Raw genomic sequence first — 14,032 nt, forward strand, 5'->3', positions numbered from 1 at the left:
AATACGCTACTTTTCTGTTATTCAATCGACCCCGTATCACTTACCGTTTCCGATATTCCCATGTTGTTCATTCTTATCTTGGACACAGTGTATTTTATACGGTTTTTTACTTTGAGAAAGTAACTTTGAGACATTAACCGATATTTTGAATTTCAATGAAAACTAATAATAGGGGAACCCAAGCGGGGATTTCGGGATTTACTGAAGCGCAGCAGATTAATATACAAGTTAAGTACCTCCACCATATATAAGGCCGCCCGTGAAGGATAAAGGATCAGATTAGTAAAAAAAAATTGATCATCAGAAATTCTCGAGCGCGTCAGATTAAGGTAGGGTGAGTTAATTACGTGCTGAAAAGTGTATATTCTAATAATCTGACAATTTGAAAGTAACGTAAAGAAAGGGGAGGGCAGCAAAGTTGTAAAAAAACGTCATTTCGACATTCTCGAGCGTAGCTAATTTTTTTTTATTTTGAAGAAAATAATTCAAGGATATCGAAAAATATATAATCTGACGATTTCCGCAAACCGAAATAGCAACAATTCGTCGAGAAAATTTAATGCGTGCAGCTGCGTGATGCCTATATTTTCCTCTCCGCGTTTCTATTCCTTTTTCACTTTTTCTCGGTCTATTACTCTCTCACTCCGTCCCCACTCTGAATTTTGTTGCCATGACGCCATCACAGCTGATCACGGAGACTCGTTCGTGATGAAGATGAAGATGATGATTAATTAATCAATTAATTAATATTACTGGAGTAATATTAATTAATTGACACCAACAACAACACCAAATCGTTATTTTTGCACCTCGACACGTGTTTTGATCACCAAGTGATCAACTTCAAGAGGAAGTTTTATCTTCCTCTTGAAGATGTATCGCATGATACTGTTAGCTTGTTTACGGAAAAACCAACCTGCGCAAAATCTTTTCAAAATTGGTATAACGTTATTCTCACAGTATTTTTTTTTCAGTTGAAAGAAATCTCTCAGAATCAAACGAAGGAACACGAACTCATAAAACAACAGATAGAGGACGATGCAGATAGAGAAATATACGAATTGAAGGAAAACCACGAGAAGGAGTTGAAAGAAGAGCAAGATCTCAACGTAAGGCTGAGAGGTGAAGCAGCTGTAGTCAAAAAGAAATTTCTTGCAGCCCAGAAGGAGAGTGAAGATTTAAAACATAATGTATTTTCTATGGAAAATGAGCATATAAAATTCAAAGCGATGATATTTAATTTAGAAAAAGATATAATGGACACGAAGAAAGAGATTCAAGAAAGAGATCAAACGATAGAAGAGAAAGAAAAACGAATATTTCAGTTGAAGAGTAAAAACCAAGAGTTAGAAAAGTTTAAATTCATTCTGGATTTCAAAATAAAAGAGCTGAAATCGCAGATTGAGCCACGTGAGAGAACTATTCAAGAACAGGTAAACTCTTGAATACTTGTTTATAATTTCATATAAACTACACCTTACGATTTCCTATTCACAAAATTTATTGTCAAAAATATATCACGACACGTTTCGCGATCACAGTAGCTTTTTCGTATTGAATGACATACTGAAAGTTGATACTATTATATACTCTAACAATAATAATAATAGTAATAATAATTCAAGCGCCTGACGTTCGCTTTTCTCAGGTCGAGGGGGCTGAACTCGGAAACTGAGGGGTTTATCCTTCATCATGGCTTGCCAGGATGGTGTCTTCAACACCTTAGTTTACCGCAGTCGCGTGATGGGTATTGAGGTTCCTGACACAAGCTGCAGGGCCTGCTGCGAGGCGCCCAAGACCCTAATGCATGTTACCAGCAAGTCCAGCATATGCGGTCTCGACCTATATCCATCGACATAACGCGGCCCTAAGAGTGCTATATTACCATCTACAGCACTCTTACGGTATTGACGAGACACCGGTGTTGCCCTACGCTCCAGGGGATATTGAATCCGCTGTGTGGAACGAGAAGTGCCGAATTTATTGGAACTATTCGTTCCCCACCCTCAGGCTCCTACAAGCTAATAAGCCTAATGTAGTCCTTCTCGACCACCAGAGCAAAACGATATTTGTCGTGGAGTTTTCAGCTCGTGGTGAGACGAATATCGTCAGAAAAGAGGAGGAAAAACGGATTAAATATCGAGATTTTCTCTTCGAACTCCGCAGACTCTATCCAGATCAGTCTGTCAAAATGGTTGTTCTGATTATTGGAGTCCTTGGTGGAATGATGTCCTCTCTACTCTCGAATCTTAAAATCATACTGGTTTGCCGCACTAAGGCAGAAATCTTAGCCGTACAGATGCAGAAGGCACTGCGCTTGATCAGGGCACATGATTCTCGGATCCAATGGTCACTTTCCTCACGGTGTGGGGAGTGGTCGCTGGTTGATAATGTTGGCGCGCCCTCCCGGATGTATCGGGGCTTCGGGGGATTGGGCCAGACCAGCGCATACCTACTTCGGAAAAAAAATATACTTCATTGTCATTAAAAATAAATCTTGTGGACAAAACTTGTGAAAAATATATACAAATGTAAGTATAGAAATATACAGGGTGTTCCTTAAACACATGCTAATATTTAAGGAGGTAATTCTTAGACCCATTTTAAGAAAAAAATGTCCTATGGACGTATGTCCTAAACGCCTTAACTTTTGAGATACAGGGTGGCAAAGTTTTCAAAAATAATCAGTTTTTTGATAATAACTGAGATAATTTTGTAGACATCTTTTGCATATTTGGTACATATGTTCCATGCCTCAAGGCGCATTTTCTGATGTATAATTTTCTTAATTTCCTCTGCCAGTGGCGTACGTACGAGTTTTGAAATGTATATTTTTGGCGAAAAAAATACTACGCCACTGCTTTATCTTGAATTAAAAATTATTTTTAAAATCACCATATATTTTTGAGCACATTTGATTTGTTGAGTTTTCTTTGTCCGATGCATGGTTTTCGCTCAAAAAATTAAAAATCGCTTTACTTGAGGATAAATTCCTTAAAAATCTTATGCGGATGTGCATCGACTGAAAGCAAACTAAGAGATAATTGCAAAATAATTGAGGATGTAAAAGGTATTTGTTTGTTGTCAGATGCACTGTTCTCAATTAAAATTACGTCATAACGCAGCACCGCTTAATAATTTTTGAAAACATAAATTTAGTTATCCTGGAATAAATGACGTGTAGCAGAATTTATTTACTGCACCTCTTGGAAATATGGAGTTTGTCGATATGTGATTTCTTTTAAAGATTAAAAGCAGAAAAACAGCGTACCCACCATAGCAATAAAAAACGAATTCTCCTGTATGTACAAACATCAGTAGCTAATATTAATGTTGGTTTAAAGTAAGGTGTTGGTGTTAAAAACTGTCACAGCGCGTTTTGATTGATTTTGAAGTGTTATTGAAGTTATTTTGGTAGTCCGGTGTTTTTCTGAATATCAGTAAATATGGTAAATTATACGAATGCGGAAATGGCGCAAATGCATTACGTATATGGCCTTGCCGATGGTAATGCAACAGAAGCCAGACGCATTTATCAGGAAAGATATCCTAATCGTGCCTTACCAGATAGCCGAACCTTTTCAAATATTCATCGTCGACTTGGGGAAACTGGTAGTTTCAAGAAAGGGACTCCGGAAGGTAGACCTCGTGTAGTGAGAACTCCTGAAATTGAGGAAGCGGTGCTGCAAGAAATTGAGAAACATCCTGAGACGAGTACGAGGAAGATCGCTAGATCTCTGGATATTTGTTATCAAATTGTTTGGCGTATTTTGGTTGATTTTTTGTTATACCCATACCATATTTCAAGAGTGCAGGCATTACTCCCCAGAGATTTTCCACAGCGTGTGAACTTCAGTCAGTGGTATCTACAAAGTATTGCACTAAATCCGCAGTTTGACACACAAATTTTCTTCACAGACGAAGCAAATTCTTCTCGGAATGCCATTCAAAATTTCCATAACAATCATGTGTGGGCTGAAGAAAATCCCCATGCAATAACCGAAACCCATTTCCAACACCAATTTTCGGTTAATGTATGGGCAGGAATTATCATCTAATAGGCCCATTTTTTCTACCAGGACGCCTTGATGGTCGTTCTTATTTACACTTTCTCGAAAAAGACTCACCTGGGTTATTGGAAGATGTGCCACTTGCGTTAAGGAATCGAATATGGTACATGCACGATGGCGCCCCTGCTCATTTCAGTGTAATTGTCCGAAACCATTTAAATACAGTTTATCCTAATCGTTGGATAGGTCGCGGAGGACCTCAGTAATGGCCAGCAAGATCCCCCGATCTCAACAGTTTAGATTTTTTTTATGGGGTCACCTTAAAACTCTTGTGTATAAAACTCCCGTTAATACTTTAGAAGATTTAAGAGAGCGAATAGTTGCCTCGTGTGAAACTATACGAAATACGCCGGGAATATTTGAACGGGTGCGTAATTCCATGCGTAGAAGGGCGGAAGCATGCATACTAAGTGCAGGTGGCCACTTCCAATTTTTATAATCAGTTTCGGTATTATTACTAATTAACAAATTTGTGCTATTCGTTTAGACTTACTGTCACAAAATAAAATAAAACTCGTTTTTGTGAAAAATTTATTTTTTTGCAGATTATGTTTTCAAATGTTATTAGGGAATTGGTAATGCGTTATGAAGCAATTTTCAGATTCTCATTCATTTTAGAATTGATCTAATTTCTTAATTTGCTTTCTGTCGATTTTTATTTTTTTGAGTGAAAATCATGCGTCGGACAAAGAAATACCAAGAGATCAAATTTTCTCAAAAATAAATGAGGATTTTAAAAATAATTTTATTTTGAAAAGAAAGCATTGGCGTAGTACTTTTTTCCCAAAAATATTCAATGCGAAACCCGTAGGGATGCCACTGTTTGAAAAAATACAAATTTGTGTACATCAGAAAATGCGCCTTGAGGCATGGAACATATGTACTAAATATGCCAAATATGTCTACAAAATTATCTCAGTTATTATCAAAAAACTGATTATTTTTGAAAACTTTGCCACCCTGTATCTCAAAAGTTAAGGCGTTTAGGACATACGTCCATAGAAAGTTTTTTTTCTTAAAATGGGTCTAAGAATCACCTCCTTAAATATTAGCATGTGTTTAAGGAACATCCTGTATAATGTGAATATAAAAACACCTACAAAAAAGTTAGAACATACATACATATACCATAGTTCAACGCCGAAATTTTGTATCAACATGGTTGATACAAAATTTAATCAACGCTTATATAATAGACATATAAACATATATACTTATATATAATGTCACATAAATAAACACACCCATTGCACCAGATAATCAAACATTTATATCCAAAGAAGAATATAAACAAAAATCTTATATAACCTAAAATCAAATATGCACATTTTGTCACGTAAATTTATCATTATAGCACTCTTGCAAGTTATAATAGGGGCTATCAGCCCAAAATGTTTTTACTCTTATTCTAAACATATTGTTGGTCAAATTTGCCTGTCTTATATCTGAGGGCAATCTTGACCCCATTGTAATAAGTAGAATTCCTGACCAAATTTGTTAAGCGAATTGGCAATTTCAACGCGGTGGAACGGGTGATGAAGCCTCAAATAGGGAGATATTTTTGTAAATAAGGCAAACCGATTCCTAAATAAACAAATTAATCACTGTTAAAATATTTTGCTCGACGAATTTGTGTCTGCACGAATCACGAGGTTTAATCTTACACATATACCTGTTAGCCCGTTTCTGCAGTACTAATACAGACAGAAGTTCTGTAGTATACCCCAAAACGGTATTCCATAACATAGGTGGGATTCAACGAGGGCCTTAATACACCGTTCTGGCAGTTATGTTTCCTAGATTTATTGAAGTTACTCTCACTGCATGACATCCAGAACAAATTTTACTTTTGAGTTGTTTGACATGTTCAATAAATTTGAGTTTATTGTCAATGTGAATACCTAGAAATTTAGATGGATCTCGTTATTGATCATTAAGATATCACCAAATGACAGGTCATCAAGAGCACATTTGAATGATGAAAAGTTTGTTTTAGTTATATTGAAGAATAGCAAATTAGCATCACACCATTCCTTGATTTTTTTCATATTAGTAGATATTGCATTGTGTAAATCATTTGAGTTTTTGTTGTTCCACAATATCGTCGTGTCATCAGCGAAAAGAGTGAAATTTCCAAAAATGCTCAAATTTGCAATGTCATTGACATATAATAAGAATAAGATGGGTCCTAAAACTGATCCTTCAGGAACACCACACAAAATTTCCCCTTTTTTTTCTGAAAGTCCTGTTGTTCTTACCATTTGATTCCTTCCTGAGAAGTAAGATTCAAACCATTTGAGTGTCATTTCTCTGCAGCCGTATTGGTGAATTTTTCATAGCAAGATCTTATGATCGACGCAATCAAACGCCTTAGAAAGATCACAAAAGACCGCAGCTCCTACATTACTAGAATCAAACTTTGAATAAATATCATAAAGAAATGAAAAGATGGCATCGTGCGTATTTTTATTGCTTTGAATGTTGGGGTGGAAATTCCTGATCCCCTTGATGCCTATTTACGCTATACAAAGAACCTCCCTGCATATTTCAAGATTCTAGTTTCGGTAGCTGTCAACTGCACTACGTAATGAATAGCTTCGAGAATCGAATTATTGAAACTAACATAAACGTCAACGACGTCTACCCTCATGCATCTTCCCACGTTCCGGTCGAGTTCTCTTAAGTTATTTAAGCTTGTTTTCAACTCATATAATGTGTAACTCCCAAATCATAAGCTTCAGATCATAAGTTTTATATTTTGTTGAAATCTGCTCATCATGGAGCATCTGATAATGCGAAACAATATAGGGTGAACCATTTAAAAAACGTGGTGACATGCTCTGGAGTTGCGATAGGGGAAGTAACATCAAATGTAAATATTTCAAAATGTGTCTCCCTGTATACTATTGTTAACGTATTTTTTTATTTTTCCTGAAAATCATTGTACCAAAAGTTATGCAGGGTGGCTCGTTTCAAATGGAATGCACTGTATGTATTTCCTCTTTTGTGATATGAATGTTGTAGACACGAATTTAGGCTAGGTACTTATCATTTTTCCTTTTAGGACATTGACTATACAAATTATTTTGTCATAAAGTAAATTAAGTCTTTCTTAGGTATCTCTCACTTATGATTAAAGTACACAGGGTGTCCCTGGACTTCCTCTTTTCCTCTCGTGAATGTATAGATGGGGTCAAAATATCACCAGTACTTCATATAACTTTTTTTCCTAAAATCCTTCGTTACCAAGTAACGGGCCCTCGAAGTTACAAAATGAAAAATGTTTTTCTTTGATAACTTTTCAAGTGAATATTCAAAATCATCCAAATTTTGGTAATTGACTAAACAAATGAATTCCTTCGATGAGCTTTCATGCAGGAGTCAGTTGTTTTGCTACAAAGTCAGGAACGGACTACCCCCGATGGTCCACACCCCAAAACTTTGAAATGACAGATATTTTTCAATATTTTTCAACAAATTAAGGTTACTTGGACAATTTTATGAATAAAAGTACTCGTGTGGAAAGTCGATCGGAGCAACGAGTCTTGATAAAAATGTAGTTTCACTCGACATCAAACCCGCTCGTCCACCATTATTTGAAATGAATAATTATCAAAGCAGAAATAATAATGATAACGTTAATTCAACAACATTTATCCTGAGATGTCTACCATTATTCGAAAATATTAGTTTTAAAGGAAAATGGAAATGATAGGTAAAATGTTCATAACGAATTTTTATAATGCAAACACGTTTAACTAACGAAACTCAAGAGCCTCAAGAGCAAACAGAAATGAAAAATCCGCTACAGAAACTGCTCGATATGACCACCTTCTCTCTCTATACATTTTCTTAGTCTGCGAAGACACCCTCTCTGTACTTGAAATAGCATTCCAGGGTCGTTTCGTATGGCTTCACAATGTAATGTTATTCTATTCAACATTGCATCTCTTGTGTGAATAGGTGTAGCGTAAACAAGGCTTTTTAGATGCCCCCACAGAAAGAAATCCAATGGATTTAAATCCGGAGACCGCGATGGCCATGAATATGGCCCACCTCTACCAATCCATCTATTGTGGAAAATATGGTTCAGATGGTCACGCACAATCAAACTAAAATGAGGAGGAGCGCCATCATGCTTAAACCACATATCTCTTCGGGTTTGCAATGGAACATGTTCCAAAAGTCCATTCAAATCGTTCTGAATGAACTCCAAATAACGTTCTCCATTCAATCGGTCCTGTAGAACGAATGGTCCTATAAGATGGTTTCCTATGATACCAGCCCAAACATTCACGTTGAATTTCCGTTGGTGTTTGGTTTGCAATATCCCATGGGGATTTTCTTCGGCCCATATATGGAGATTATGAGAGTTGATAACTCCATCTCTACTGAAACCTGCTTCATCAGTGAATAAAACTCGATTAATAAAAGTCATATCCTCTCTTTGCCTATCCATGAACCAATTGGCATATTCCAGTCGTGCTGGAAAATCTTGAGGTGTCATGGCATGTACCTTCTGGATGTGAAATGGGTGGAGCAGTTGTTCCCTAATTATTCTATGAATAGTGGACTTGGATGTATGGAACTGTTCTGATAGATTTCTGATGCTCATTGAAGGATCATCAGCGACGGCTTCCAAAATATTTTCCTCCAATACAACGGTACGTACAGTCCTAGGAGCGCCCTCACCACCTCGTTTTGGCAAAACTGTACCTACAATAATATCGAAATAAAACAACGTGCTCAAATTAATTATCAATTATTACATACCTGTCTCCCTCGAACTGCGATCGACACGCTCGAATGTTTCTCTTGACGGTACCGTTCTATTGGGAAAATGCTCGGAATACAGACGACGAGCTTCTGCAGCATTACAAAATGCTCGTCCATAAAATACATGCATATCTGCATATTCATTGAATGTAAACTGTTCGGCCATATCAAAAAAATTCAAAATATCCTATAGAATATTGACAATACAATGATAGTCATATGACAACGCACCACTCAACAAAACAAAATCGCATTCCAGTTTCTCATTTTTTATCAAAACTTTCTAAAAGGTTTTTTTGTCAACATCTGTGAAAGAAATATTATTCCCTGGATATTTTTCACCTGATCATGTGCAGCCGTTTTTGTAGTTCATTCGTTTGCTTTTTATTAGTATAGTAAATATTTTTTCCGATGTGCGTTTTTTCAGCTAAATTTAGATTCGTGTTAAAGAATGTCTCCCATAAAATTATAATTATCAGTGAAACTCCTCAACAGTTTAGCTGTGAAGAAGAATTTGAAACATTCGAATGTTGTGTTTCATGAGATTCAGATAACTGATCATCATATTCCACACGTATTATGTACATACAAAATATGGAATGAATTCGATATTTCATAGTAAAGTAGCTTGTTAGTTTAAAAACACCACGAATCTACAGAACTTGATATTTCTTTTGAAAAAATATCTGCTATCACAATTGTGACTTAAACTTCCATATAGGTACTGTACTTTTTGTTTACGACTTCATTTTAGCATACTTTGTATTATTCCTGTTATAAATGTTGTTGAATTAACGTTATCATTATTATTTCTGCTTTGATAATTATTCATTTCAAATAATGGTGGACGAGCGGGTTTGATGTCTTCGAGTAGAACTACATTTTTATAAAGACTCGTTAGTCCGGGGGTAGTCCGTTCCTGACTTTGTAGCAAAACAACTGACTCCTGCATGAAAGCTCATCGAAGGAATTCATTTGTTTAGTCAATTACCAAAATTTGGATGATTTTGAATATTCACTTGAAAAGTTATCAAAGAAAAACATTTTTCATTTTGTAACTTCGAGGGCCCGTAACTTGGTTACGAAGACTTTTAGGAAAAAAAGTTATATGAAGTACTGGTGATATTTTGACCCCATCTATACATTCCCGAGAGGAAAAGAGGAAGTCCAGGGACACCCTGTATATCAGATTTAACTTTCAGTAGGTATGTCATTTACTACAAAAAAGCTACTATGATTGCAAAACTTGTGATACATTTTTGATAATAAAGTTTGTGAAGATCAAATCATAAGGGATAGTTTATAAATTACTATGGATCTTCATCAAGTAACGGCCGAATCAATTGGAAAAAAACTTGTTAGTAAATTATATTTATTCTTGCATATATTTTGTTAGGTTACACAAATAAATGAAATGGTCAGAGAACTGGAAAATTTACAAAAAGTAATTCTCAGTTTAGACCTACAACTAGCCGAACTTAGAGAAAAGCTTGGAGCATCAAACAACGAAGTTAAAAGAGAAATTGAGAAAAATCGAAGAATGAAGAAGGCTTTACAGGATATCAGAATAGACATCCACCATGCTAGTGGATTCATACAGAATATACCAATGTTGCAAAAATCTGTTAAGGTTGGTACCTACAGATAAATATATTTTTTATTTGTGAAATTATAAAACAACGATAAAAATGAAAGCAACAATAAAAATTAATTGGCGCTCCGGGGAGACTTCATTGATTCCAGTGGCGCATTTGCTTTTTCAGCTGCAGGAAAACCCGGAAAAACCTGCAGCACCACATCGCGATTGTCTGAAGATCTTTATTCTACAGTTTGAAAATTCACCTTAATGACTTTTTTAAATCCAAATATTTCAGGATATGTATCACAAGTATAACGCTGATAAAGACTTTGAAGTAACTCAAGCAGAGGATACAGAAGCAAAAAGCGAATTTTTACGCCAGCGAGACTTTTTAGAAAGAACAGTGTCTACTCTGCATTATCAGGTAGAGAATTTATTTTTGTAAACAGTTCGATCAAAAGAATGTACCTACCATTTTTATTTTAGGCTACAAAAAATACCAATTTGTTGAGTTACGATAAAGTAAGATTAGTGGACGAAAATGCCTCTCTTCTGGTCGAAACTAATCAGCTACGAAAACATTTACAAGCAGAAATCCATCAAAATAGAAAATTAAATTCCCTGGTTGGTCTGTCATACATAACACCAAAGATGGCTCAACAGAAAGTTAATTTAGCTGCAGCAACTAATAAAGAAATTCATGACACGTACAGAGAAGAATTATCGGTTAGTAGCTGCCTCGGTTTTATTCTGTTTCGATCTTCATATTTAATGAAACAACAAAAACAGAACTTAGAGGCAAATTCATTTTTCAGAACAACGAAAAGTCCTTGAATGCAATGAAGGAAGAAAATAAAAGGTTACTCAACAAAATTGCAGAGATGGATTACACCGAGAAAGAAAATCCTCCTGAATAAACGGTCTATGTTAATATATTTTTAATAGATATTTATTTCATATTATTCGAACGAATAAGTCTTGACTTTTCATTTACTGTGAAACAATAGTCTAATGACTAATGGACATATAACTATTGAGCTGCTAGATATATGAAGAATTATAATAAATATACAGACTATGGAGGGCAGTGGTCAGTGTTGCCAACACCAAGAAACTCAAAAACAACAATCGCCTACTTTTATTAGTTACCAGAACTCACATACATTGTTATATTATAATATTGATCATATCACAATAAAAAACAAAGTAAAATTATTTCCCACTTTCATCCTCAATTGCCTCATCTTCAGTATTTTCAAACTCATTTCCATTTATAAAATCAAACATATTTTTGTTAAATTTCTTCATGTGCATTTCTGTGGCTGTTTCAAATGAGTAGCAATCGGTTAGATTGGATTTAGTGTGTAATGCACCTTTAATAGTTGTCGTCTATATTCTGAAGCGAAATTTAGTTTTCATAATATTCATAGCTGAAAATAAATTTCCACGGTGGCGCTGCTATGTAATAGGCACAAAAGTTTTCTTCACCAATTCACACAATGTGGGAAATGTTGAGACCCGTCTCCATTTTTCAATTCGTGTACATGTTTCCAAAAGTCGATAATTTCGGAAATTTTCTTCTGGTCAAAAGATAAATTGACATTTCTTCATTTCTTAACATTCGCCATTCTCTATCTAGTTCCGTTTTATCATTTGGATAAATATTTGGGAAGAAATGATGTAATTCTGCAATAGAAGGGAATTTCTTTTTCATTACAGGACCCAGAACTGCTTTGGGATTTAGCATCTTTAGACATTTTAATGATTGACCGTCTTTGTCGTTGAAAGAAAACATTCTTAATATCTGTTTTGCAGTCTCGATATAAAACTCCTTACACTTATGTACAAATTTTTCAGCTATTCTTACTCTAGTTCTTCAATTTATCTCTTACTTTCGATCAGATTTGGCACCATTCCACTGACGTATATTTCTTGCAGCGGTTAATGTTTCTACTCATTCGAAAAGTCGAGGTTTAATATTTTAGTTTCTTTTGCATCTAAAATATTTCGTGCTTCATGTTTTTCCTTTTCAGTCAAATCCAAATATTCAGTTTGTTCAAAGCATTCCAAAATAGTTGTGTATGCAGTCAGTATGTTATCGTATAGTAAATATATTTTGGAGTCTCGGAATCCATTTCTTCATTGAGCTTTGTAAATACAGGCAATGCAAATTTTAAAAACTCCGTTGTCGGTTCGACAGCCTTGGAGAGGCGCAGAAAGTAATCTATCTACAGCTTGAAAATTTAATTTTATCGCTGATAGTTGTTCCAGAACCCTGTTTACTATAAATGCTGGACTGAGTCAATGCCGATGAGAAGTCCCAAGTCCCTCTCTGCTCTTTATATATATCTAAAAGAACCCAATTGACATTTAAATATCCATTTATTGTTTACACTCAATTCGTACTACGTAAAATTGCAAACAGAAGTTTCTATACCTTTATTCCTAATACTTTCTTTGTCATATACCGACCCAAACTTTACGCAGATACGATTAATATGGAAGTGTTCAATCTCCATATAGTCTTTTTCAACTAAAATTCCTTTTTTTATTCCTTTTCTGCCAGTCTTCTTCGGTAATATTAGATACTGCTTTAATTAGCTCTATTACCTTCTTATCAAATTTTGGAACATTATTTTTACGCCTGATACTTTGTTTCAATTTTTCCCAAATCAACTCGATGGGATTGAAAACACAAAAATAGGAGGGAAGTCTCAGTATGGTGTGTCCATACTTTTCAGCAATACTCTCAAGGGCATACCCTTTTTCAAATGTTTTTGTCTGTAAAACTTCAAGTAGTTGGTTTTTGGTATACCTAGTAATCTGCAAAATTGTTATCCATCAAAAAACTTCGTATTTCATTTTTCCTCGAATATTTATTCGGTACTTTGATAATTTCCGCATAATTTCCGCAATGCACAGTGATTAGTCGCGATCCTTTGATTGCAGACATGTTAAGGTGCGTATTCACAAAAAAAGCGAGCACGAGCGAACTTGAGCGAACACGAGCAAACATACACGAATGCTCGCTCATGCTCGCTTTTTTGGTGAATACGCACCTTAATATTCTACTTTGATCATTAGCAACCCAGTTAAAGTCCCACTCAACGACTAAAATGAAACTGAATTCACGATTTCCACACAATATCTTCCCAGAATGGAGTTCACAACATTAAAATCTGAAGGTGTGTATTTACCAAAAAAGCGAGCACGAGCAAGCATGAGCGTGCACTCGTCTTTAGGCGAACACATTATCGAACCATCAGTCCACCCTTTCGTAACTCTGTTGTGAGTGACATACCAAGATTCGTCCAAATTGAAAATTTGTTGTTGTTCTTGTCTATATTTAGTTGTTTGTTCTAAGTATTTGTTACGCAATTCCACTATTCTTCCGATTTCCATAACTGCTTGACGTTTGTTTATTATTTTAAATCTAAATCATAGTCTCTTTATCCAATTCTGAAAAGTTTTGTCACTGCAGCTCACGTTGTGGCAGGAAGTTTTCAATTTCTTCCTTATGGTTTCAGTTGTAGGAATCTCATTTCTTTTGTAACAGTCGTATATTGTTTTTTTCAATGATTTTATTAGATGAACATCTAAAGGAACC

At 35.3% G+C, this 14,032-nt stretch overlaps 1 protein-coding gene across 1 annotated transcript in view; it reads left to right on the plus strand.

The window, feature by feature from the left end:
* Nucleotides 1-11,387, plus strand: part of tous (testes of unusual size) — a 92,473-nt gene extending 81,086 nt beyond the window's left edge. The window contains exons 12-16 of the mRNA XM_074184766.1: nt 975-1,433; nt 10,243-10,476; nt 10,721-10,849; nt 10,912-11,151; nt 11,241-11,387. Of these exons, the coding sequence (XP_074040867.1) occupies nt 975-1,433; nt 10,243-10,476; nt 10,721-10,849; nt 10,912-11,151; nt 11,241-11,342 (1,164 nt within the window). The 3' untranslated portion in view covers nt 11,343-11,387. The remainder of the gene's footprint in view (nt 1-974; nt 1,434-10,242; nt 10,477-10,720; nt 10,850-10,911; nt 11,152-11,240) is intronic.
* The last annotated feature ends 2,645 nt before the right edge of the window (nt 11,388-14,032 follow it).

The sequence above is a fragment of the Leptinotarsa decemlineata genome, unplaced genomic scaffold, assembly GCF_025532065.1.
Source record: "Leptinotarsa decemlineata unplaced genomic scaffold, Ldec_3_MD MMD2_tig00026358_RagTag_RagTag, whole genome shotgun sequence".
NCBI classification, from domain to species: Eukaryota; Metazoa; Arthropoda; class Insecta; order Coleoptera; family Chrysomelidae; genus Leptinotarsa; species Leptinotarsa decemlineata.